The sequence below is a fragment of the Rousettus aegyptiacus genome, unplaced genomic scaffold, assembly GCF_014176215.1.
Source record: "Rousettus aegyptiacus isolate mRouAeg1 unplaced genomic scaffold, mRouAeg1.p scaffold_m13_p_13, whole genome shotgun sequence".
Classification (NCBI taxonomy): Eukaryota; Metazoa; Chordata; class Mammalia; order Chiroptera; family Pteropodidae; genus Rousettus; species Rousettus aegyptiacus.
Genome location: NW_023416288.1, coordinates 46,603,474 through 46,629,376, shown reverse-complemented (window position 1 = coordinate 46,629,376; position 25,903 = coordinate 46,603,474). Strand labels below are relative to the sequence as shown.

Here is a 25,903-nt window from a genome sequence, read left to right as displayed (position 1 = left end):
GGCGTCCCCCATGCTGAGCTGAGCTGCTTCTGGACCGGGAGGGGCGGGCACTCTTGTCCCTAGTCTGATTCCCAGGCCCACTTGCTGCACGGTGGCTGGCTCGGTTCCCTGGGAGCAGCCCACCCGACCCGTGCCGGAGTCACTCTTGCAGCACTAAGCCTGGCTCTGAGGACTGCTGCCCAGTAGCCCGTGGCTCCTCTGGGGCCTCTCAAACCCTGAAGATGCCCTCAGGTCTGATGTGGGGAGCCCTCGCCTGCGAGGGGCCCAGGACCAGGTAGGACAGCCACCTTTAGCCCCAGGATGAGAGCAGGACCTGGGACTGCGGGGACTGGACCTGCATCACAGCACTGACCGCAGGGCCTGGAGACAAACCCCCCGCCCAGGTCACAGAACTAAACATCGATCACCACAAAGGGCGCAGGGCCTGCTCGCTGATTCTTTCTGGAAAAGTCAGGCTCCAGGGAAACGTCTCCCCATTCCTGCTAGAGACAGGCCACGATCCTTTGGCACTGCCAGGCAATTCCAAGATCTCTTGGCACCTGGACCACAAGGTGCCGAGGGGAACCTCCAGCTCATTCTTCAGACTGGTCCATTTTCAAAACTTTAAATGCTTTGGGCAAATATTTGATGTAATTTCACAGTATCTTAGGTCCCGGGGATGTATGGAATAATTTCCCTAATAACTAAGCATTTATTATTAATCTATTTTGGATCCTGAACCCTTCTGAAAATCTGTTGAAAGCTATGAACTCTTTCCCCGTGGGGGAAAAGCACACTCCTACTAATTTTCAGGAATTTGATGACTGAACTTTAACTCTGGACAATGGATAGACCCCCAGCAAAGAACCCTGATTGGCAGGGAAACAGTAGGGCTGGCTTCCCTGCTCCCCGTTTCGGGAAGGGCCAGACGCAGTTCCTGAGGGACTGGCTGACAGTCAATAAGCCAGGGCCTGAACTGGGACCTGAGAGCCTCCTGGGGGAGCTCCTGCTGTGTTCTGTGGGCCGGGGGCAAGCAAGGAGAGGTCTGGGTATGTCCAGGTGAACCAGCATCCTCAAATTCATGTTCTCTAGTAATCCACGAAGAGGCAAGTTTTTAGTACCTAAGAATTAGTTTCAGAAGGAAAAAGGTTTTCCTGAATTCATTATCAAAAAGTGAGCCTCCAGACTTCCAGAACGGCATTCCACCTGGTAGCGTGTCTAAAGGCTCACAGAACATGGGGCCACGCTCTGGACACCGAGGGAGTCGCAACTGTCCCAGGACTCCAGAAAAGGCGCCAGGAGTCTGCATTCCAGGAAGGGGCGTGCAGAGTGCTCACTTACGAGCCGGCAGAGGAGCGCACGCACAGGAGCTCCTGGTCGCCCACCTAGGGGCTGCTTTCCTGCAGCCAGAAAACAGCGCGAAGGAGGCCCCAGGGTCTAAGCCGAGGTTCCCAGAGCAAGCGACACTGCTGGGACTGGGTTCCGACACTCAGCATGGTGGCCCTGACCCTTGGTAAGGACCAACGCAGGCAAGGGTTTACGCTAGACAACTGACGGGCGGGGTCCCAAGTTCTGGCGCGAATGGCAGCAACGCTAGCGGAAGGGAGCTTGGCACCAGACGCAGGGGATGAAACGAGGGCTCAGGCCGAGGCCCGGGCCGGGTGAGACTGGCTGCTGTGGGACGGGCGTCAGGAAGCAGCAAGGGGGGCCTGAGGGCACCATGCAGGTGGGTGGCTGGGGCATGCTGCTTCCCCGCTCCCGGCCCCGGCCTCACCCACAAAAGGGAATAATGACAGCGTCGCTCTGGAATCACTGCAAGGGCTTTTAGTTCAGTTCCCCAGGAAAAAGCTGCCTAGAGGATGGCAGGCATCTTCTGAGACCTCTTCTCAGGTGTCCGCAGCGCACCCCTCCCTCAGGTAGCCGCTGTGACCCCCTGAGGAAACAGGACAGCCAAGGCACAGCCAGGAACCCGCCCGCACCACCTTCGTCCATGCACTCACTTCGTTCATGTAACAAACATTTATTAAGAGCCTAGAGCTGTGTCACACGGCCCCGGCCTCGGGAGCTCACGGCCGAGGGCGGACGAGCGAGCAGGCACGCCCGTGTGTTCAGTGCCAGGCCGGCGCGTGAACTAACGCTACAGGTGTAACAGCGAGTGGGGGTCCTGGGGGAGGGGGCTGCACAGGTGGGTCCATCAACAGACGCCCCGCAGCACTCGCTCTCTCAGGGGCCGATCGGTCGCCGACACGGGCTGACCGGGAGGCCGGCCTCTGCTTCCGGGGCACCTCCCCGCCCATCCCGGGTACCCGCGTGCCAGGGGGCGGACCAGGGCGGCCGCACAGGAGGCTGACCCAAGGGGCCTCCGACAGCCACGTCTCCAGCGCTGAGCGCGCCTCCCAGCTGGTCTGGGGGTTGCTCCTTTCTGAGTCCCCTCTGGGAAGCTCCACGGCCCCGTCTCCTGTCTCCTCCCGCCTGACGTGGTCAGGTGCCGGCCCCATGCAGACACCCCTCGGAGCAGCTGCGCTCACAGCCGCCGCACCAGCTCGATGAGCTGCTGGGAGCTCCTGCTGGGGTCAGACAGGCCGTTCCTGATGTTCTCCAGCAGGCACCGCTTTAGCTCGAAGATGGCCTCGCTGTACCCCAAGCTCACAGAGGCCATGGGAGGCACTCCGAGCCACAAGCCGGGGACGTGCCAAACATGCTGCTTCTCGGGGTCGCAGAAGGCCAGGCCGGCCAGCGCCCGGAGGCCGTCGCCCTGCTTCTCCGGCTGCGCGGAGGCCCTGCTCCCGTCGCCCGGTGCGTCTGCGAGTGGCCGCCTCTCTTTCTGCTTCGGGCCAGGGGCAGACGCGTCATGGAGGTTCTGGTACACGAACTGGTAGCTGGGCATGTGCCCTGCTTTCTCCAGCCTCAGGAACGCATGCAGAATGGCTGCTGGAATGTCCCTCGTCTCAGCTAAGCTGACCACGGTGACATTGCTCAGCCCCATAATCAAAGTGGCCAGGGAAACCTCAAGCTCAAAGCGCCCACTGGCTGTGGCTGGGGCCCCCACTATCAAGCCCCCTGAGTCTATCACCAGGATGTGGTCGCAGCCCAAGTCCTGGCTGAAGCTCTCGGCCACTGTGACGAGCTGCATGAAGGCCCCTCGCGGACTACGAGCCCTCCGCGTGGCGAATCGCAGCCCAAACATGGTGTTGAGGAGCGTGGACTTGCCCGTGCCCGGCACGCCCAGCGCCGACAGCACCACCAGCCGCGACCGCCTCTCCAGGCGCGCATGCAGCTCCTTCAGCAGCCCCGTGACCCAGCGCAGTGGGGTGCTCAGGGTGCTCCCGTCGGTCAGCTCCAAGGGCAGCCCCCTCACCAGCAGCTCCACAGCCAAGCCCGGGAAGTGGGCAAACCGCCTCTGGCCAGCGGACAGCTTCCCAGCCTCTATCAGGCAGCTTTCTGCCTCGTAAAACTGGCCCATCTCCCGCAGGAAATGCTCCACCCCCAGGGGCTCCGGCCTGGGCGGCTCGCCCTGCTGTGGCTTCAGAGAGGCAGCGGGCTCCAGAGGCAGCCTCGGCCTCGGCTGGGCCACCCAGGCCAGCCCCCACTCCATCCACCTGAGGAAGAACTGCCTCTCGCGCACCGAGGGGCTGCTGAGGCCCGCGATGAAGTCCTGCAGCCCGCCCGCGGGGCTGTGGCCGTTCTGCTGCGTCCGGAGGTCCACCAGCCGGTGCCTCAGCTCCGCCCGCTGCTTCTCCGCTGGGTCCGCGGCCCGTTGGGCCTGGCGGAGCTCCCGTTCCACCTGGGCCGCCTTCCGCCACGGCTCCCCCTGCAGCCGCAGCACGTCCCGGCGGAAGGCGTCTGCGTCCCTGATGTCCCTGGTGATGCGCTCCATCCGGCCCTTGGCTCGCTGGCACTCCTCACAGTCCTCATCGACCTTCAGGCCCAGCTTGCGGGCCGCGTGGGCCATGTCCTCCACCGACACCCTGCGGCAGGGGGAGCGGGCCACGTGCGCCACGATGGAGCGGACCCGGCGCACGAAGCGTGCGCTGTCGGTGCTGCTGACCTTGACGAGGACGTGGGAGTGGTCCACCTTCAGCACGGGGATCAGCCTGTTCAGGAAGCGCAGGTTCGCGTTCCGCTTCCCACGGTAGGGGCTCAGGATGAAGTAGCACTTGGTGGCCGAGCCCTTCATGGAGGACAGCAGCTTGTACTCCTTCTTGCTGATGTTGTCGGTCAGGATGAACACAGCCGAGGACACTTCGGTCAACAGCCTGAACTGCAGCCAATGAGACCCAATGTCGCCTCTGAGGTTCAGGAAGGCCACGGGCTCTGGGAAAAGGTCCAGGTCCTCCCTGCCGCTGGGCAGCGACCAGGACACCTCCACCAGCCCGTCCGCAATCTCCCGAGGGCTACTGCCCACACTCAGATCCCGATGCCAGAAGCAGTGGCGCTGCCTGTGGCCCGGGCTGAGCACGGCGTTGAGCAGCTGGGACTTGGAGTTGCTGCTGACCTCCATGCGCACGAAGGCAAAGGTGGGCGCCCGGGGCAGGACCACGCTGTCCTCCCTGAGGCCGCCCGCGCCCCTCGGGGGCTGGGCCCACCACGTCCGCACCACGCCCCTCATGGCCCACAGCAGGAAGGTGTGGCCGTGATTTTCCGAGTCCGGCAGAACGAGAGGGAGTGCGAACTGGCAGAGAGACATTTTCAGCACGATTTCCTGCTGCAGGAAACTGTCGGAGGACAGCAGCAGGGCGCAGAGCAGGTCCAAGGGATTCACGGGCGTGTCAGGGGTGGGCAGCTCGGAGAAGGAGTAGATGTCGGCAGAGATGTCATCGGCCGTGTCCCAGTAGACGATGTCCTCTCCCAGCTGGCTCTCCTTCTCCACAGGCCGGGCATCCAGGGCCACGTCCAGCACCATGCTGGTGCTCCTGGCCTCAGTGTTCAGGGCCTGCAGCTTCCTGAGGAAACTCCAGGGCAAGTCCTTGGGCGTCTGAGGAGCCCGGCTCCTCATGCTGTCGCTGCTGATCTGCAGAGCGTCCTGCAGGCCGAGTCTGTGGACCTGGTACGTCTCTAGTCCCAAAAGTGACAGCATGTCCTGCAGGCGGCTCCTCTCCACTGTGGAGGGAGAGGAGGACGTAAGTGCTCGCCGACAGCGTCAGGGGCCAGGGCGGGGGATGGAGCGCCAGCACACGGGCAGGACGCAGAGACCAGGACAACACCCGTAAGTCACACCACCCAGTTCCAAACACAGGAAGACACAGGTGCGTTACCGAGGAAAGGATAGGGCACCCAGGGGCCACATTTAACAATTGAGAGTTTTCATGTAAAAATCTACATATCTGCTTTCTCTTGAAACCTACAGGGGTAAGCAGCTACCCACCCCAGATGTGCAATCGCCCCATTCTCTGACCATGCCCCCAAACCCCCAATATACTCCTGCGCTTCTGCCCACACTCCGCCCAGCAGGGGGTTCTCTCATCCTGACCCCACACTTTGGGTCCACTGGTGGGCTCCCTCACACTGTCACCAGGAACTTCCCACAGGTACACAATCACTGATTCACTAATTTTCCTATTCATGTTCTTTTCTCTTTACAAAATATCGGAGAATTTTTAAAGGAAATAAGGACTCGTTACTAGGTATAGAGTGTTAGAAATTATAAGTAAACTGTTTTTCAAATGTGCACTGATAACACGAGTTCGGATTTTTCTCGTGTGAAGTATCTGCGAGATCATCGTGGCTCTGCACATGCCACCTCGGCAGCGTGGGCCGCGCAGCGGGAGGCTGCGCTGGGCATGTACCCCACAGCTGTTCCCCCCACTCTCCGTCCCGGCCGTGCCCTCTGACCGGCTTTCACACTAGACAGAATTGGCACATGCTAAACGTTAAATCAATCAACAACACAAATAAATACAAATCCTGCTGAGCTCCAGCGCTGTCTCCAATCCTTTCTCACAAGGCAACGCCACACCTGTGCTGCTGCCTGAGCCACGAGGGAGGTGACCAGCCCTCTTCTGTTTCTCCAGAAGACACGTGATGGGTTCAGGGCCACTGGCGGGGTCACGAGCAGCACTCAAAGCACCAGGACACATCTGTCCCACTCCCCCAACTCACTCTGTGACTCTACACGTAACAGCTCCCAGGGGTTTGCTTTCCTGGCTACATTATCAATGGTCCACAAAGGGTTAACAGTCTAGAGGTGATTCTGATGCAGTCAGGTATGGGAACCACCAGCCTAAATGACAAGACAGGAAGCTAGAGCGGTGAGATAAAATGAGAGAAACACATACCTGTAGGAAAGTCGCCGTCCTGAGCCTCATTTGTACCATCTGAAAAAGCAAAGAAAAATGATGTGTCCATCAAATCAGGTGCCTGGGCCTGACGCCACTTCATTTAAGCTGAACTTTGAACCCTCTCTTTTTCTTACTAAAACAGTAATTTCTCCCCATTGTTCCAAACGCGGAATCACAGTTATTTTTCACTTTACTCATGCCCTCTCTTTCCCCCCACCAATCTGTCACCAAATCCTGTAGCTTCTACCTCCATAAGGAAACTCGCAATCATCTCCTTCCATTTCTCTCCATTCCAAATCTGGAAGAAAAAAGAAGACATACATGTTCAGTTTCATCAGCAAGTTGGCGCCTTCCTACCAAAAAGCAGAAGTGAGGATAGTGGCTACTTTATGTTTAGTGCTATTATTGGCCTCCGTTTTTCCTATGTAAATTTCATTTTTTTTCCCAACCCAAAATATAACACAAAGTAGTAATAGCTACATACGAGCAAGTGCTTTTTTGCTCTAGGATATATTCTTTATAGAATTTTCTAAGCTTTGTGACCAAAAAAAAACATAAATAACTTCATGAAGCATATAGATAAATCTTTGATTTTAGAAACTATTTAAAATATAACCCAACTCATTTTATAAGGCCAATATTACCCTGATACCAAAACCTGGTTAAGATAACACAAACAAAGAAAACTACAGACAAATCTCTCGTATGAACACAGATGCAAAAATCCTGAATAGGATACTAGCGAACCGAATACGGCAACATATAAAAAGGATTATATGTCACAATCAAGTGGGCTTCATCCCAGAGGCATAGGGATGGTTCAAAATACGCAAATCAATTACTGTGATACATCACATAAACAAATTAAACAATAAGAATCATATGATCATATCAATAAATGCAGAAAAAGCCTTCGACAAGATACAACATCCATTTATGATCAAAACACTTAACAAAATCAGTATAGAAGGAAATTACCTTAACATAATAAAGACTATATATGACAACCCTCAGCCAACATTATGCGTAATGGTGAAAAATTAAAAACCTTCCCTCTAAGATCAGATGCAAGGCAAGGCTGTCCGTTATTATCGCCACTGTTATTCAACATAACACGGGAGGCCCTAGCAAGTGCCATCAGGCAAGAGAAAGATATAAAAAGCATCCAAATAGGAAATGAAGAAGTCAAACTGTCACTATTTGCGGATGACATGATGCTCTATACAGAAAACCCTAAAGACTCCACAGGAACACTACTAGAAACAACAAGGAAATTCAGTAAAGTTTCTGGATACAAACTCAAAGTTCAAAAATCCATAGCATTCCTATACTCTCATGTACCTCATGTGGACTCATGCAGTGTTTGTCTCTCTGTGCCTGGCTTATTTCTCTCAGTGTAACGTTCATCCATGTTGTCATATTTTGTAGAATCTCCTTCCATTTAAAGGCTGAACAGCATGCCACTGTGCACATACACCACATTTCATTATGTTGATCCACTGATGAACACTGGGTTGCTTCTATGTTTTAGCTATTGTGAATTACGATGCTGCTACAAACACAGGTGTGCAAATATCTCTTTGAGACCTTGCTTCTAATTGGGGGGGTATAGACCCAGATATGGCACTGCTGACTCATACAGCAGCCCTAACGCTGGTGTTCTGAGGCACCTTCGCACTGTTTTCCACAGCAGCTCCACCAACAGTGCACGAGGTTCGTTTCCCCACATCCTTGCCGGCTCTTGTTCTTTCCTGGTTTTTTGATAGTAGCCATTCTACGGAGTGTGAGGTAGTGAATAAATATTTGTTTGAATTAGTAAAACAAAACGAAATGTGATTAACCCAAATTTCTTTGCATATTTTGTAGGTTATTTCTGTGTAACACCGTAACTATCCAATAGAACACATCCATTTTGAGAAACATCAAATTAACGAAAGAAAGATTAAAAATGAGGTGCTGAGAGAAATTAAGATGTATGAAGCATGGCCACACTGTGACACTGATGCCACAAGGGGCAGCTACAGCCCTACCCCCCTAAATATCCAGAAAAAGAAAAACCAGCTTACGTGGACTACAACCAGAAAGTCCACAAGCCCCCATCTGCCCAGGATGGTTCTAATTGATACCTGTTGTCCCAATAAAACACACCTTTCCCACTCAGAAGTGCCCAGTTTAGAAGCCAGTCAGTAACCCTAAACATTACGCAGGATGGCCATTATGACATGCTCAAATTGGAGTGATGTGTTCCCAGTAAACTGTGATAATTGCCTGTTTAAAATGAACCCTATTTTGAATGTACAAGGGAAGCTGAAAAGACCTTTAGATGGAATCCTCCTGCAAAAGGAAAGCAAAGCCTGGTGCTCGCGTGCTCCTGAGGCCTGGCATTGCGAGCCCAGGGTGCTGCTGGGGCCCAGAATCCCGACAGGGCAGGAGACGTGGACTTTCTCTGGACAGGGCCCAAACCCGGCTTTACCTGCAATGGCCACAGCTGTTCCTCTCTCTGATGCTTTTCTTTCTGGGGCCACTTCTCCAAAATCTGAGTGTCTGAAACAATTTCAGAAGAAAATTATAATTAAAGTAATGAAATACCATTTTTACCTTTCAAATTGGCTGCATATCAAAATATCTTGTGGAGCCTTTAAAAACTACAAATCCTAGTCACACCTCAGATCCTTGACAACAGAATCTCAGAGGCTCTGAATGCGGCGTAGGGATCTTTGTTTCTAGAAGCACCTCAGTGATTCTACCATGCAGCCACACTGAGAAACACTGGTCAGGAAACCAGCACTCTCAACGACTGTGAGCCAGAGGACAAACACGGCCATTCAGAAAGACATAAACTATACACACCCTCTGACCAGTAATTCCACCTCTATCCTAAGGAAATAATTGAGATTTAATTGCAAAAATGTTGATGCCAGCTTTACATGTCACAGCGAAAAACTGGACACCTTTTAAAATCCAAGCCCAATAACAGGGAATTCTGGCACAGCCTATTCTACGACCATCACAACCATTACAATAGTCTGTGGGTCTCATTTTGTGGACAAAAGATGTTGGGTGAGATGTTGCGGAGGGTTGGCAGCGATGGTCCCTAAGTAGGGAGCCAGGTCACAGAGCTGCGTGCACAGTGTGGCTGCAACTGAAGATGGCACATGTTCGCCACTGGAAAAAGGACATACTAATAAAAAATAGAGGAGTTTAGGAAAAGAACTCACAGAGGCACGCCGGGATGGGACGCGCCAGTGCGCACTCACCATTCCTACATGTGTGCTCGTGTGCACGCGTGTGCGCACACACACCTGTCTCTTAGCTCTGTCCACTGCAGGGGCCAAGAAGCAGACACTGGGAGCAATGATCACACCCAGCCCCTTCAGTACAATTCCAGGCCAAAAAGACACCCGGGCTCCGCAGAGAAAGGCTGGTTTGGGGAACGAACAAGATGAGCCTCAGCGTCCGATTTCAGAGGACAAGGAAGTGCTCCAAGAAAGGGCTGGGGCACGTCACGGGGCACATCACAAGGCACGGCGGCCAGCTCGAGGAGCGCCCACCGCCAAGTCTGGGACAGCATGAGCATGGATGGAATTAGGTACAGACATTAAGAACCACCGGAAAACAGAAACTACTGAGTCCATACAGATAGTAAACGGATTGATGGAGGGGGAAGAGGGCTCCTGCTGACAGCAGAACGGGGCCGCGGAGGCTGCTGCAAAGGGAGCAGCCCATCTGCACCCATCTTAATCAGGATGGGTTCACGGGGGCAACTTCAACGAGTCCCAGCTCCTGCAGGAAAATGGCAAGAAACAAGATGCCTGCCCAGTCTTAAAATACTTCTCATGGACCAATTCCAAGGTGCCACATAATTATACTTGAATGGGTGACCAAAGCCAGTGACCCTGGGGACAGAGGGCTACTGCCCTGAGAAAGGACACACTGCCCATGCCGGATTCCAGCTAAAAGTGTAGGACCCTGATCCAATCATGTGGACAAAGCCGAAATGAAACATTATGCTTGAAGGGGGAAAACTGTATTATCCCAAAGTAGGAATGTCATAAAAGACCCCATAAAGGACTGAGGAAATGTTCCAGATGAAGGGTCCTAGAGCAATACCGCACCCTAGACTGGATCTTGAAGTAGAACTTTGGGGGTCGACTGACAAAACTGAGATGTGGGTGGGGTCATTGTTAAACTTACTGGCGCTGACGACTGCACTGTGGTTAATGAAGAGAGTATTTCTGTTCTTAGGACGTAGACACTGAAGGGTTTAGGGATAAAGGGTGATGATGCATGCAAGTTACTCTATAAAGGATAAGAAAAAAATTGTACATATTATTACATACACATCCATACCCATAGAAAGAGACAGCAAGAGAGAGAGAAAGAATGGTAAATGAAAACAGTAATGGGGTAAATGTTAAGAACAGGGTGCTGTGGACAAAGGGACTTTTTATTTTTATAATTCATCTCTAAGCACAAATTATTTCCAAATAAAAAGTTTAAAAAGTTAATAGTGGTTATTTATTTCTAGGTATTATATCAGTTTATTCTGTCTTATTTGAATTCTTTTCAATAGAAGCAGCATGTATTGATTTAATAAAACAAAAAGAGCTATTAAAATGGCACTGTAAGTGGGAGTCAGGGACAGAATAAAACATGGGGTACCCCAAGAAGACTTGACAACCCGGTGCCCTTCGAGCCCACATTCTCGTAATGGTGTCTTTAAGCGCTGGCTCCTGGCAGAACAGCTCCACTAACCGACCCTGCTGTGCCCGTCCAGCCCACCCTCTGGGGAGGACATGGCAGGACCCCTGGTGCTTATCCTAGCGTGTGCCTCGGGGGGGTTCGCCCTCTGCCCTCTCTGAGGAGAGTTCCAGGAGCCACATGGTCCTGTGCTCACAGCCGTTTAGGCCACTTGGGGCACAGAGCCTGAAGCAGCGCTGGCGTGGTCGGACCCTGCGCTGATAGAAACAGGAGGCCCAAGTCTTCTCTTCCTTTTTCTGCAACGACCACATACTGCTTTGGGAATGGGGGGGGAAAGCAACCTTAACAAAGGGAAACTAGGGGGATGGGTTGAAATCGCTCCCCAGAGGGGAAGAAGCTGGCCTGGGGCCCAGCACACACGAGACAGAGGACAGGAACCCCCTGCCCAGGGTGCCGCTGGGCCTCTGCCCGCCGCCGCCCACCGGCTCTCAGGACACGCTCCGGCGCGTCAGCCCCCCCGCATGGAGCTCGACTTCAACCCTTTCTGCCCCACACAAGAAAGCACGAAGACGAGTGGCATTGCCGCAGGGGCGACCTGGAGTCTGCGCTAATCCATGAAAACACATGCACACGGCTATGCACGCGATGCCTGCCAGCAGACTGCGCACCGAGCATCCCTGTGCTGTGCGAAGCCCCTGCCGGGGAGAGCGGAGCTGCACCCTGGCCGCGCTTTTACGTCACGGCTCTGCTTTCAGCACCTGCGCCGCCCGAGCTGCATCTATGCCGAAACCCTATCCCCCCGCGAGACCATCTGAAGACTGGGGCCTCAGGGGAGTACGTAGATGGAATGGGGTCATCTGGGGGGGCCCTGCTCTGATGCGACTGGTGTCCGGTAGGCGGAGGAGACGCCTGAGGGTTTGCTCTCCGTGTGCGGCCACAGCAAAGGCCACATGAGGGCACAGCAGGAAGGCAACTGCAAGCCTGGGACGGGGCCCTCAGGAGAGGCCGACTGGCCTGCACGTGGTCGGACACTTCCAGCTCCCAGAACTGCAAGAGGTAAGCATGTCATTTAAGGCATCCAGTTTAGGGTGCTTGGTTATGGTAGCCTGAGCCGACCAGTGTTACACCCCAAACCATCCTGCGGGTGGAAACAGGGCTCAAACGGGCCAGGCCAACATCACCAAGCAGGAGACAGACCCAAACACAAATCTGGATCCCTTCTGGCTCATTTTTCAGGCTCACGTAGGCTTTAGGTAACTTGTAATTAGAACTAGTAATTACAAAAATCATAAAAACAAGTCTGTCTGCTAACTTGGGGTCCAGCCCTCTTCTGAGCATGCAGCCTTTTGAAGGCTCCTTCTGCCTGGACACGGGCAGGCCAGACCAAGACAGAGAAAACCAGAAGCACTTCCAATGGCCCCAGACATGAGCAAGAGGGCTCTCTGCAAAGCGATTTTTTTTTTTTTTTTAGGTGAGGCAACCCTTGGTGGACCTCACAAGACTGCAAAAATCTTATCAGCTTACAACTTACAATCCCTTTATTTTTTATTAATTTTTTATGCCTACAGCACCTGGTCTTCCTAGGTGGTCTCCCATCCAAGTACTAACCAGGCCCGACCCTGCTTAGCTTCCGAGATCAGACGGGATGGGGCGCGTTCAGGATGGCACGGCCGCAGACACTGCGAAGCAGTTTTTGAAAATTACTAATATCATTATCTTTTTCTGATTCTAAAAATAAACAAATACAAAATACAGAGAATAAAAATACCTCTGCTTTTCCGAAAAACACTACCTATATTAATTCTTTTAATCTAGTCACGTTGCTGTAGGTCATTCTATTACCTGACACATGGGACTACATTCTATGTGCCCATTTTATTCCCTTCTCAGGGGCTATTTAGGGTTCAGTCTTCTGGTCCTTTCAAGACCCCAGGGTAGAGTCACATGTGGAGCCCAGCTGAGGCACAAAGGCCCCACCCGGTGTGGGCTCCTGGTCTCCTATGGCCGAGGCCCCGGGGCTCCCCTTCCAACCTCCATCCTGGGCCCCCTTCCCACACGAACTTCACCCAGGGAAAAGGGAGCTGTGGCCACCACCCTGAGGACCTAGGGTGTATGCAACTCTCTCGCCAAGTCAGTAAGCCCACATGCTGGTTCACATAGGAGGCGAGTGGGCCTGGGGCCTTGGCCGCTCGCGGCCTGTCCGCCTCACCAGCAGCTTTTCCACTTACGCCTGGGGACACTGACTCGGGAGACCCCACCTCTGAAAATGGAGATGCCTGCGGCCCCTCGAGTCCAGCACTCCTTGGACAGTGTCCCTCAGTGCCCAGAACAGTGACCAAACCGCGTGAGCTGGGCTAATTTCCAGCAACAAACCTGGCTCCTTCACTGGTGGTACCAATAAAACAAGATGGCACAGAAAATCAGGTAAATGCAGGTGCAGCTGCCGACCGCAGGGTCAGGCAACACCCTATCACCTGCTTTGGATAATAAAGATTCTGACTCAACTTTTGCCGAGTGATGCCAACAGCGTTCAATACCTGCCACTTCCCATCCCGCTCCAAATCTAGGCTGCAAAGCAAAACAGAACCTGACGCCTGCTGCTCTGCCCAGAAAGCCTCGGCAGGTCACTGCAAACCTCTTCACACCCTCGTTACAACTTGAATTATGTCCCCCCAAAAGACATGTACCAGCCCCAAGCCCTGTACCGCCAAAGGGACCTCATTTGGGAATAGACTCTTTGCAGACGTAAATAGTTAAATGAAGATGAGGTCACTGGGGTAGGGTAGGCTCCTAATGCAATGACCGGTGTCCTTGTGAAGACGATCTGGACACATAAGGAGAAAGACATGACAAAGGGAGCAGGGACTGGAATGAGGCATCTGCAATCCAAGGGACACTGAGCAGCGACGGTGGCCGCCAGACACTCGGTGAGAGGACCAGGACAGACTCTGCCCCGGGGCCTCCATAAGGAGCCAACCTGCGGACACCTCAGTCTGGGGCCAGCCACAAGAGAACAAGTCTGTGTTCTCTGCGCGCTCCTCCCTTCCGCGCTGCTGTGCTGCCGACGCAGCGCACACGTGGCTCTGGGCAGCGACGCGGGCTTCCGCCTCTGCCCTGACGTGGGCTCCCCGCCTCGTGCGTCTGTGTTTCTCCCCTGCTTCCTATAAGGACACCACTCGGCGGAGGCTCAACCTTGTCCAGCGCAACCTCGCCATAACTTATCACATCTGCAAGGAGCCCAGTTCCAAAAAAGGTCACACTCACAGGTCCCAGGGGGACACGGTCCAGCCCACAACAACATCCTAGTGAAAACTAGGGGTCATCCCACCTCTGCAAGGTCACCACACACTTTAAAGTTTAAAAGTCATCATGTAAAATGCACGTGAAAAGGGTCCATCGAGTGGAACACGAGGACAAACAGGCGTCAGATATTAGGGCGCCGGCAACAGCCCAGCACGTGCAGCCCGGCACTCTAGTTCCCAAGACGTGCCAGGGTGTCTGGGCAACGGGCCGAGGCCCTGCCGCGGAATCCTGCAGAGGAGAGCGGGGCTGGGCACATCCCTCCCGTCGGCTGACGGTGTCCTGGCTACGGGCAGGGCCCTGGGCCAACAATGCAACACCCCAATCTAAGCGCATTCTGGGGAGAGAACTGGGGTACCAAGCGACAAGCCTTTGTCCCACATTCCTGCCGTGCCGGTTCACCACATGGGCAACGGCCCTAAAACACAGCCTAATCCTCCAGGAACTTCCAGGCGAGAGATGAGGGACTCTCAGTACACAAGCCCAGAGAGCACGCACCTGCTCATCTGCAAGGCCAGGCGACCCCCCCGGGCCCTGCGCGGAGCATCCAGCCCAGGCAGGATCTGGAGGAACTCACATCTCGGAAGCAAGTTTGCAGAAAGTCGTCAACTTCTTCTTGGGTTTATCCACACACTTATTTGCTGCGAGGAACTTTTCTAAAAGTTTCAGATATCTCAGTAAGGGACACAAAATTCAACTTATACTCAGTGAGGTGGGGGAGACTGACAATAAGCAATTTTTTTAAGTCTTAAGTAGCAGACACACTGGAGATGTTAAGTGCAGAGGGGAAGAGGGCACAGACCGGGTTAGGGCACCAGGTGTGCGGTGAAGGGGATAGACAGACCACAGGAGTTAAACGAGTGTCAGGGTGGGCCACCTGAGACGGACACATGCAGGAACAGGCTTGGCAGGAGGTGAAGACGTGAGCCACGCGGCTTCCTGGAGAGTGGTCCAGGCAGAAGCAGAGGCCCAAAGATGCTCAGAGGGCCACAGGAGGTCAGCACAACTGGTGTGGAGTGAGCAGGAAGGCAGTAGGAGATGTCGGGCAAGACCGGGCTTCTAGGCCATGAGAGACGACACAACCGGGCTTCTTCCCTGGAGGGTATTCTGAGTCCAGGGCAATATGCCTGTCTTACATTAACGACAGACAAGAGATGACGAAGATCAGACCAGAGTGGCAGCACCCAAGGTGACAACATAGGTCGAACTCTGAAAGTTTCTGTGAGGGATTTCAACAGACTGGACAGAGCATCTGAGAAAGACAGTCCACGAAGCCTCTAGTGTTCAGGCTCGATAGGGCTGCTTCTGCCTCAGATGGGAAGCTCTGGGGTGAGCAGGGCTGGAGGGGATCACCGGCAAGTTCGTACTGACATGGAAGCCCAGAACACACAGCAGACCTCCACGGACATGCTGAGCTGGCATCAGGGCTGCTGGGGGCTTGGAGGGCCTAGGGAAGTAAGCCCTCCACTGTGTATGGGAAGGACCTGTCACTCCTTCCCTGAAGACATACCCTCTACCCACAACAAAGGCAGAATCAATTTGCTATTTATCCACAATAACAGAAAGAAATTATGGTGCCAAAAGACCTGGAAAACCCAACAGAGTAACTGGAAAATAACTACAAACGATGAGAGAACAGGAGTTGGGGACACACAAAATTCTTTTTAAAAAGCTAACTGCCTTCCTGTATAGAAACAGAAGTTCTGAAATGTGGAAGGGAAACTCCACATTTACAGCATCGATAAGAGGAAATTTAGGATTATACGTAACAAATGTGCAACGCATGAAAAAAACCTCTGAATACTAAAGAAGATAAAAGACGTGAATAAATGAAAAGGTGCATCCCGTTTGGGGAAAGGAAGACAATAATTTTTAAAGTCGATTCTGCCTAAATTAACCAAAGCTGATTCTATGACAAAATATTTGTATGATAATAATCAGGAAAATTCTGAAAAAGAACAGTAATGAAGGAGGACAAAATCTGCCAGCGAGTAAAACACAGCATGAGCTGCGCCAGGTCGGCGGAGCAGTGCTGGCTATGGACAGCCCAGAAGCAGGCCAGCACAGCGGGAACTCCGCCTCCGATCCAGGTAGCTCTGAGGATCTCGTGATTGCTCAATTACGGCAGCCTGAAAAAATAAAGATGATCCCTAGTCCTTCCACCAAAATGAATACCAAATGGATCTAAGATTCAAATTAAAAAATGAAACAAAAAATGCACTGAAGGAAAATATTAAAGACTTTATTAAAAAAAAATCTGAGTAGGGATGGCTTCATAAAGCCAAAAGGCAAATGATAAAGGAAAAGTATTTGTGCCACAGATGAGAAAAGGCTCATTTTCTCAATGTACAAAGATATATGAATTCATGAGAAAGAGCCAAGGACAGCTCCAAAATGCATTTTGGGCTTAAAATGAGAACACAGAATCCCACTGAGCCTGCCACTCCAGGAGACAGTCTCAGTGAGGGACAGGTAAAAAGGGCTGGAATTTCCATTTAAGTGTCTTTCATATCTTTTGAACTATGTACCAGGTGCATGTTTTACTTCTTTTAAAAAGTAAGGCAATGATTTTATAAAAAGCCACAGTGTAGACAATCTATATCAGAACTAGGGTAACTCAGCAGTATAGGAAAGGCCTTCCTGACACCCAAGATCTCAGAAAGCACAGCCTCCCACAGGAACCCGATTTAAAAGAGCCCCTTCTAAGTAGCGCCCTTCTGGCCAACCTTTGTGAACCATAACTGAAGGCAGATGGCCCTAATACAGCTTCTTACCCCAGGGTGACCGTCCTTACTGCAGGTTCACGCCAGAGATGCTGCATATGCTCTTGGTCAGAACAAATTACAGAATCCAACATTTTGTTTGTTCTCAGTAACCAAATCTAAACCAAAGATCCTTAATGGAATTAATTTACAACAAGTTTTAGCCTCAAACTACCTCGGTTTCCTTGTCTGTACAATGGGGATAAACACAGTGCATACTTCACAGTTGCTGTGAAGATTAAGTAACTTAACATATGCAAAAGCTCTTAGACCAGGCCTGACAACACACTTCTTGGAAGGAGGGTTGTTACTTCGAATTTGGAGGCTCCTCCATGAAAAGCACAGCAGAAAACGGCTCCTCTTCCATCTCTGTCCTGAATGTCTGCACTTGTCCCCAAAGGACCTACCTAGGTCAGCAGGCTGAATGTCTGCTGGCCACCTGACAGGCCAGGTCTCTCTGGCTGGACCCTGATCCACCAGCAAAGCCTGCAGAGTAGACACAGCTGGAGATGTAGGCCATCCCTAAATTTGTACATATCATAGTAAGTGCATAGTTCTCTATGAAACGAAAGTATACTAAAAGTTCTGGGACCTCAGCTCTGTGACGGATTCCCCCCAGAAAATTATAGGTTAGTACCAAATGCAGACTCATGATGTCACTCATAAACAGTTGAAACCACAAACATCAAATTTGCACTAAGGCCACTTTCCAGAAGGACACAGTTCAGGGCCGCTGGCTCACAGAAGGGCATACATAAGTCCAGCGTTATGTCCACCCTGACCCAGGTCTACAAAGTGGTGGGCCTGGATGCCAAATGCACCGTCACTTTTTAAAAGGCCTCATGCATGGCATCCCCACAAAGGCTCAGCCACCTGCCTGCTGGGTATCCTGCCTCACCCCGTTCCTGACAAGAGGGGCAGGAATACAGTGGGACCTTGACCCACCCAGGGTGAATCAGCCTGGCCTTGGAGAAATGGGCCCTTGTTTACTCTGTTTATGAGAGCAAAGTACTGGGTACTTCTGAGCCCTGCTCCCCAAACCTAGAAGGCCAGCGGAGAGATGGAAAATGCCATGGCTTAGGTACAGTCGGATCCAGCTGCTCCATTATGGTGCACGGCACTGAGCCCATGCACTCCAGGGATGGCTCAGGCCTCACCATCTCCACCCCAGGCCCTGCACCTGGGAAAGCCTCTCCTTAAGTGGAAAAACACACAACTTGAGCTGCTATCACACTCAATAGGTCTAAGACCCTCTAAATGGTAATCAGCAGTCAACTGAAAAATTTTACCAACCACAGCAATGACCTTGAGACTAATTTTCCTCCTCTGTGAGGTGAAGGTGTTGTATTGTCATTCCAGGTTTCACGACTAGTTAAATTCCCAAAACAAAAAGTAATCATCATGAATTGGTGGTTTTATTTTGCAAGTGAGGATATTTTTAAAAACTACAAACTCCGTGTGTCACCATCATTTCCTAGAAGAAAGAGCATTTCAACACCGAGCCACCAGAAGGGAGGTGATGTCAGAATACGGGCAGCCGCCCCAGCAGGCCCGTGGCCCGCGAGGCGCCTGGGCGCGCGGGGCTCCGTGTCCCGGGGGCGGCCGCTCGCGCGTCTGGGCCGCGTCCCCGCGACGGCCAGGGGCGCGCTCCGCTCCGCTCCCCCGCCCGGCCCCGGCCCGGCCCGGCCCGGCCCGGCCCCGCGTCCGCCCAAGGTCGGCCGGGGAGGGCCGCGGGGCCTGCCGAGCGGGTGGCCGCGGACCCGGGGAGGCCCGGCCGGCGCCCGCCCCGCGCCCGCCCGCGCCCGCCCGCGCCCCCGCCGCAGCCCCCGCCGCAGCCCCCGCCGCAGCCCCCGCCGGCGCGGCCGCAGCGCCGCACTCACCCGGGCGACGCCATGAGCGCGGCGAGGTCCCGGCGCGGCCGCCGCCTCCGCTTCCTCCGCGCTGCGCGGCGCGGGGAGGGGCCTCGCGCCGGCCACCGGCCGCCCGCCGGGCCCTCCAGGCGGCGGGGCGCGGGGAGGGGCCGGGGCTGGGGAGGGGCCCGGAGGACGCGCCGGGGGCGCCGGGGGCGGGGCGGGGAGGGGCCCGGGCCGGCCCCAGCAACGCGGCGAGCGGGGCCGGGCGGCGGCCTCGGGGCGGCGGGGGCGCGAGCCCCTCGGGGCTGGAACCCGGCAGCCCGGGCCGCCCCCCTGCCCACCGGCCCGCAGGCCGGGACTCGCTGGGACGCGCCTCCGGGGCCAGACCAGCCGAGCACCTGCCCCCGGGCCACGACGCGGGACCGGGTCAAGCCCACGGCATCCCTGCGATCTGAGTTTAATTTCCGTAAGAAAAGCCTTTCCTTTAGCCCAAGAGTTCAAGTTGCTGTTATTCAGCAGAACAATAACGTTTGTGTTTGTTCCTGGCCGCGGTGTCTTGCCCAGTTGGCCCTGCGTGAAAGCACAGTGAAGCCCCGAGACCTGCGGGCACGTCTGTCGTTCCTCCTGGGGCGCTACTAGCAGTGGCAGTGAGTCCGACCCCTGCGGTGGGTTCCCGGTGTTACCTGTGGGGGCTTCAGCCTCAGCTCCTTTGTCAGCAAGTGAGTTTCAGAAATAAATGAGCTCTTGTAAGTGGAAACGCTTAACAAAAAGATAAGGACAATTTAAACCACTGTTAACCACATTCCTGTGTTCTATTAAATATTACTGTTAATTATTATTTTATTAGCTGTACTAATAAGTGCAAGGGACAGCAAAGGACTGAAATCCTTGGCTCTGGAGCCGTAAGACCTGGGGTGAAATCTGGACCCTGAGGTAAGCCACAACCTCCCCAGGGCCAGAGTTTCCTCATTTGAAAAATGGAGATAAGAATAAGCCCCTTCTTCTCCGTATTGAATGAGTTAATATTTTAATAGTGATTTCAGATGTTGCATGGCACATGGTCTCTTTCCCTCCCTGAGGATCCATCCATCCAGCATTTGGAGCATCCTTGGCCCTTACAGTAAAACGGAAGCTCACAATTGCAGCCTTGAGTTCAGAAGATAATTTATGCTTTGTAACTGAGATAACAAACAGGTAAAGCCAAAGTGGCTTGTGAGACCCAAAGTAGGTTTAAATCCAAGAGGACCAAGGTTAGGAGAGCTTGGGGGGTGGGCAGCCACTAAACAGCCTGATTCAAATAATGGTTACCACAGGAGGGAGGGAGAGCAGATGATTTTTTTAAATTAATTTTGTCGGTTTTAAGATATATTCTAAAATAATATAAGTTCAATGAAATTAAATATTCTTTCTCAACGTGGGTTTTAATGGGTATGTGATATTTCACTGCAGTGACCCATCATATGTTTTAACCAACCCCCACTGTTGAACATAAACATTGCTGCTAGTATTTCATTATTATAAAGAGTATTGACAATCGATATCTTTGTAGCCAAAACTTCCCATAAATATCATGATTATTTCCTTAAGCCAAGTTCTAGCTGTTGAATTTCTAGATCAGATATTAGTATTTTCAGTCTTTTCAGATATATATATATATATAACCTCTGTACACATACACATATACATACCATTACACATATATGCATATGCATTGACATACATTTACATATATACGTACATGTGTACGCACACACAAATTGCTTTCCCAGCAGTCACCAACACTAATAATAGTATTAGTTTCCTAAAACTCTCTTTATAAATTTCATTTTTTTTATCATTACTAATTTGATAAATTAAAAACCAATATTCAGCAAAATGACAGGCTAGGCATTCCAAGCTCTCATTTCTCCATAGAAATATGAAGAAAACAACCAGAAACTATGTGAACTAATTTAATAGGGGGTTTGAAAACCAGTCAAAGGTTTATAGCAACCAAGCAACACTCAAGCAAGCAAAAGCCATCTTTAAAATGGCAGGAAAGTTCAGTGGCATTTTTTACTTGCTACTGCCCTACCTCTTCCCCAGTGTGATAGTTAGTGTTCTTGGTCCCAAGCTGTCGCATCTTGTTTCCCAATTCCCACATCTCCCTCACCTTGAACTAGAGGGAGCATGGCAGACCTAATCAGTATACTGTCTGACCCATAAGAAATGGTAAAGGGAGTCCTTAAGATTGAAATGAAAGGGTTCCAGACAGAATCTCACAGTACTATGAGGATGTCTGATAAAGATAAAAACACAGGAAATATCAAAACTAGTATTATTTTAATTTTGGTAGCAACTGTATTTTCATTTTCAACAGGACTTAAAGGCAAATGCATAAAAAAATTATAAATCTATGTTATTAGGTACACAATGTAAAAAATGTAATTTGCAATATTAATAACATGAAGGGGAAACAACTATTGGAGCAGAGTTTTTGTATGCAATTGAAGCTAAATTGGTATATTCAAATTAGATAGTTGTAACTTTATGATTATTATAACTTTATAACTTTGCCATGTAATCCCACAAAAACATCTACAGAATATACAGAAAAGTATATGTAGAAGGGAATCAAAACATGGCATTACCAAAAAATCAACTGAACGGAAAAGAGGGCAGTAATAGAAAAGAGACAAAAAAGCTGTAAGACATTTTTTTTTCTTTTTTTTTTTTTACAGTGGAGAAAGACTGGCTATTTTATCATGAATGGCACCACCCAGGAGACCATGAAGCTAATGCTCTAAAGTGCAAACTCCCTGATCCAGGATTCCAGGCGGGTTGTTAAGGGTACGGGATAACAGGTGTGCAGAAGCACTGGCGGGAAAGGTATTAATTCAGGGACCTTGGAACTTGGCCATTTATGGTAAGGGGTGTCAACATAGGATCTTCCTAGACAACGGACCCTCTACTTCTAAAAAGGTTCCAGTGTTCAAGTTCTGTTTACATCCCGGTTCGTTGGTTCTGTTGGGGGGCAGGGGAAACAGGGAGACAGTTCCAGCTGCAGCTGGAAGGACAGTTTTGAAAATAACAAAATGACAGTAAGTTCTTATCAGTATTTACTTTAAATGTAAGTGGATTAAACTGTCCAATAAAAAGGCAGAGATTGGCAGAATGGATTTTTAAAATGGTCCAAATACATACAGTCTACAAGAGACGCACTTTAGATCTGAAGACAAAAACTGAAAACAAAAGAATGGGAAAAAATATTCCATGCAAAGAGTAACCAGAATAAAGCTGGATAGGCTATATAAATGGCTGATGAAATAGACTTTAGGTCAAAAGCTGTTACAAAAGATGAAGAAAAACATATGTTTGGGTAGAGATCAATTTAACAAGACATAAAAATTACAAATGTACATGTACCAGAAAAGAGCCCCAAAATACATGAAGCAAACCTTCACAGAATTGAAAGGACACACAATTCTACTATAATAGCTGGATATTTTAGTAGCCACTTTTAATAGTAGATAGAAAAAAACAGAAGATCAAAAAGAAATAGCAAATTTGAACAATACTAGAAATCATACCTCAGAAAAAATCAGAACACTCGACAGCGGCTTTTTTGTTTTATGTGCCTAATGGCCATTTCTAATCTTTGAAGAAATATCTATCCAATCCTTGGCCCAGTTTTTAATCATTTGTCTTTTTTAGAGTTAGAAGAGTTCCTTTATATATTTTGGATCCTGAACCCTTATCAAATACATAATTTGCAGATATTTTTTCCCACGCTTTGCAGTTGTCATTTTTCTTCCTTGGTGGTGCTATTTAAAGCACAGAAATTTTAGGCCTTTAGAGCCAAGCTTCTCTTGCTCAGGCTCGCTTTCACATCTGGAAGTCTACTTTCTAATAAAACTTTTCTACTGTAAAAAAAAAAGTTTTAAATTTTTATGAAACCCAATTTATAAATTTTAAATCTTTTTGTATTTGCAACACTACTGTACATCTAAAATTACTTCAAAATTAAAAACTTTGCATAAAAATGTATGTGACAAGTTTATAAGGCTATACTTCTAAACTACCAACAGGAAATGGAAATGAAATTTTCATTTGCTATTCAACATAATTTTGTTTCTTTTCCTTTTTCTGGATTATACAAGCAAATTGTTAATTTTTTTTTTTTTTGGAAATTAACATCATTGGTAAACTCAGCATCCAGAGATAGCCATCATTGTAACTGACGTTTATATTTTTACGGGAATATGTAAACATTTATAAAAATTTAAGATTTAGGATTGTTGACTCCATGGGAGGAGAGCCACGCCATGTAAACAATGTGGGGCTGGATGACTCGTGGACTAACGGGAGTTTGTGTCCCAAAGTAACAGCAAGGAGAATGCTCAATTAGAGCAATTCAGGGGGTGATGCTTGCACTGGTTTTGCAAGACGTGTGATGCCTGTTTTAGGGGAAAGAAAGAGGGCGGCCAGGAATAAAGGGATGTAATGGAGCGGAAACTGCTGACAGTAAGCCAGGCAGGACAATATTGGACTTTAAAGGGCCTCAGATGGCAGTGGATGTGACCCTTGGAGAGTTTTGGGCAAGGGTGCATCGTGATAAGGATGTGCATTTCAGGGACAGCTCGTGAAGTTGTGTGGAAGACAAATTAGAGGAGAGAATGGCAGCCAGGGACTTGGCTGGGGGACCGTGGAAACGTGTGCAGTGCGTGTTATCTTAGGAGTACACACAGGTGACTGACCGTATGTCCCAGTTGGCCAGAGACGCCCTAGATTACCCCTCTGGTCCTAGAGTAGCCACACGGCACCCTCTGTCACTCTCGAAAGCGTCTGAGTTTGGAGGATGAGTATTTCCGACACACATACCCGCACGGTCTTCACCATGTGAGACGCACTATTTTGCATGCTTACTTTTTTAACATCGGTTGCAACCCGTTAAACTTACTTCGTGACACACGAATCGTCTCTGACTGCCGGGTCTTGGCGGGAGCGGAGGGGACAGAACTAGGCTGGCACGTGCTGGGCGGGAGGCTGCGACGCCCAGCACGGTGCCCCGAACCGCTGCCGCCTGGGGCACACGCGCCTCCGCAGGCCCGCCGGCGCTCCTGAGGCGCTCCGAGGCTGCCACCTACCGTAAGAGGTCGAGTGCTTCGGGGCGCCGAGCTGAGAGCCACCGCCGCCGGCAGTACGGGCCAGCGGGGGCGGGCGGCCGCGGCCCCGCCTAGTGCTGCGCGAGTCGCTGGACGCCGGCGAGCGCCCGCCTGGCTGCGCCGGGGGCTGCGGCGGCCGCTCCCGCTCGCCCGGCCGGCTCGGCCGGCTCGCAGACCCGCTCCGCCGGCGCGCGGCGGGGCGCCTGGCGCCGGACGCCTCCCGCGGGGCGCCCACGGCTGTGATGCAGGCGAACGCTCAGGTCTGGGTCCTGCTGGCCGCCGCGTGGCGCGGAGGGGGCCCGACTGCTGCGGAGCGCGCATGCAGGCGCCTCGCGCGCCGCCGCCTCGCGCGCGGCGCCGGCCCACAGTGCCCCGCGGCGCGCACGCGCACGCGCAGGCGCGGCCGCTCCCGGCCCCCGCCGCGCGGACGGCCGGGCGCCGAGCGGGTCCGGAAGTACGGCGGCCGCCCGCCCCCGGGCTCCTCCAGTCCGAAGCGTCGATCTGCGAGCAGGGGCGTCGCTGGCGCGCACTGAACGGCGGCCGACGTGCGGCGAGCGCGGTGACGCCTGCCGGGGGCGGGGCGGCCGCCGGCGCAGCCCGGGGAGCGGCGGGGCCGCAGGGCGGGCGGCGCCCGGGGCGAGGAGCGCTGGTGCCGGCGCGGGGCCCCGAGGGCCGGCGCAAGGCGCGAGCTGGGCACCGTGCCCACGGGCACGCGGAGCGAAGGGCCTTTAGAGAAAGTTCAGAAGATAACCTAAAATGCAGTTTTTTGAAAAGTCACCTGTAGCTGCATGAGGTGATTGTGGTTACAGTTTTGATTTCACTGCATTTTCTTTGTTGTACTCATATGTTTCTGATTCTTATAGCCGCATGGTACAAGAAATTTTATATTCGGCCCTTTCCCCCCTACTTTTTCCTTTATGTGCTATCATGACATTTTGTCCCGTTATTCTGTAGTCTTTAGAGGCTATAATTTTCAATGATTGTGTAATACTTGATTTCACATTTCAAAAATTTAGTTAACTTTTTTCTGATTGGAAAGGGTGATTGTTCTTTAGGGAGAACTTGGAAAATCAGAACAATATAATACCATATTTTATCTGCCCTAAGATTAACTTTTCTTCATATCTCTAAAATTGCGATGCTTCTTAAAAATCGCTCAGCTAGGCAGCAGTTGTGACCTAGTCGTCACTATCTGTATGCATGAGCCAGGTCATGGCAGTGCACATTAAGGTAAGTGAATTGTTGGAGAAGCTGGGCCACCTTTACTTGCTGAGGTTTGTGCAGACAGGTTGTGTATCACTGGCCTTTGCAGAGTGTCTAAATGCCTTGGGAGAAAACTCCAGAAACAATAGTGGAAGACTCTAAGAGTAGCCACATAACCATCACCTAGAAAGCACAGAACATGATTGTCAGGACAGCCATGACACAGTATTAGTTGGACTTTAAATGGGAAGAACCAATTAATTTCACTTTTTTTTTGTATGCTTGAGTAATACCTGATTTAAAAAAAAAAAAATTGCCTGAGTAAGCTTTAAAGAGTTCTTTCAATAAAAATAATTTAAACTAAAATTTAAAATTTTGATTGTAAAGAAAGCATCTGGTCTTAGTTTAATTGCCAGTGTGTTTTCTTTCTTAGTTGTACATAAAACTGACTTACATCAGTGACATCTTGAACGTGAAGACACACAGTGAAAGCATTGAGTGTATGCTCTGGTCGCCAGCTCTTTTCCTCTGTAATATACTGTGGTTTGACCTTCTTTCCCTTTTTCAGGACTCACTGTTATCATCATTGTCATTTATAACAACAATGGGTACATAATTTTAACCTGCACAATTCTTTTCAATTAGTAAAATATTTGTATATTTATTGAATAAGTAATCAATTC

General features: G+C 51.2%; 1 protein-coding gene and 1 non-coding gene across 9 annotated transcripts; both read right to left on the bottom strand.

Annotated features, from left to right (window-relative positions):
- Positions 1–1,979: 1,979 nt before the first annotated feature.
- LOC107512375 (up-regulator of cell proliferation) lies at positions 1,980–24,372 on the bottom strand. 8 transcript variants are annotated; one of them, XM_036230581.1, is made up of 7 exons: positions 14,757–18,600; positions 10,452–10,556; positions 8,731–8,801; positions 7,599–8,031; positions 6,505–6,555; positions 6,255–6,293; positions 1,980–5,079 (listed from the first exon to the last, which is right to left on the bottom strand). In XM_036230581.1, exons 5-7 carry the CDS (start codon positions 6,536–6,538, stop codon positions 2,504–2,506), a joined length of 2,649 nt encoding a protein of 882 aa, XP_036086474.1. In that variant the 5' UTR covers positions 6,539–6,555; positions 7,599–8,031; positions 8,731–8,801; positions 10,452–10,556; positions 14,757–18,600; the 3' UTR covers positions 1,980–2,503. The 8 variants fall into 8 exon arrangements, with proteins under 8 accessions (XP_036086474.1, XP_016003318.1, XP_036086475.1 ...); XM_016147832.2 differs by lacking the exons at positions 7,599–8,031; positions 14,757–18,600 and adding an exon at positions 24,000–24,372; XM_036230582.1 differs by lacking the exons at positions 10,452–10,556; positions 14,757–18,600 and adding an exon at positions 24,000–24,372.
- Positions 12,518–12,636, bottom strand: LOC118610951. The gene has a single exon (XR_004954148.1). It is a non-coding gene; the product is annotated as a 5S ribosomal RNA (ribosomal RNA).
- Positions 24,373–25,903: the final 1,531 nt, after the last annotated feature.

Coding starts and splice junctions, on each gene's coding strand:
- LOC107512375 (XM_036230579.1), bottom strand. Junction 6,294..6,504: donor TTGCGAGTTTCCTTATGGAG/GTAGAAGCTACA, acceptor TTGCTTTTTCAG/ATGGTACAAATGAGGCTCAG. Junction 5,080..6,254: donor GGACGGCGACTTTCCTACAG/GTATGTGTTTCT, acceptor CTCCCTCCACAG/TGGAGAGGAGCCGCCTGCAG.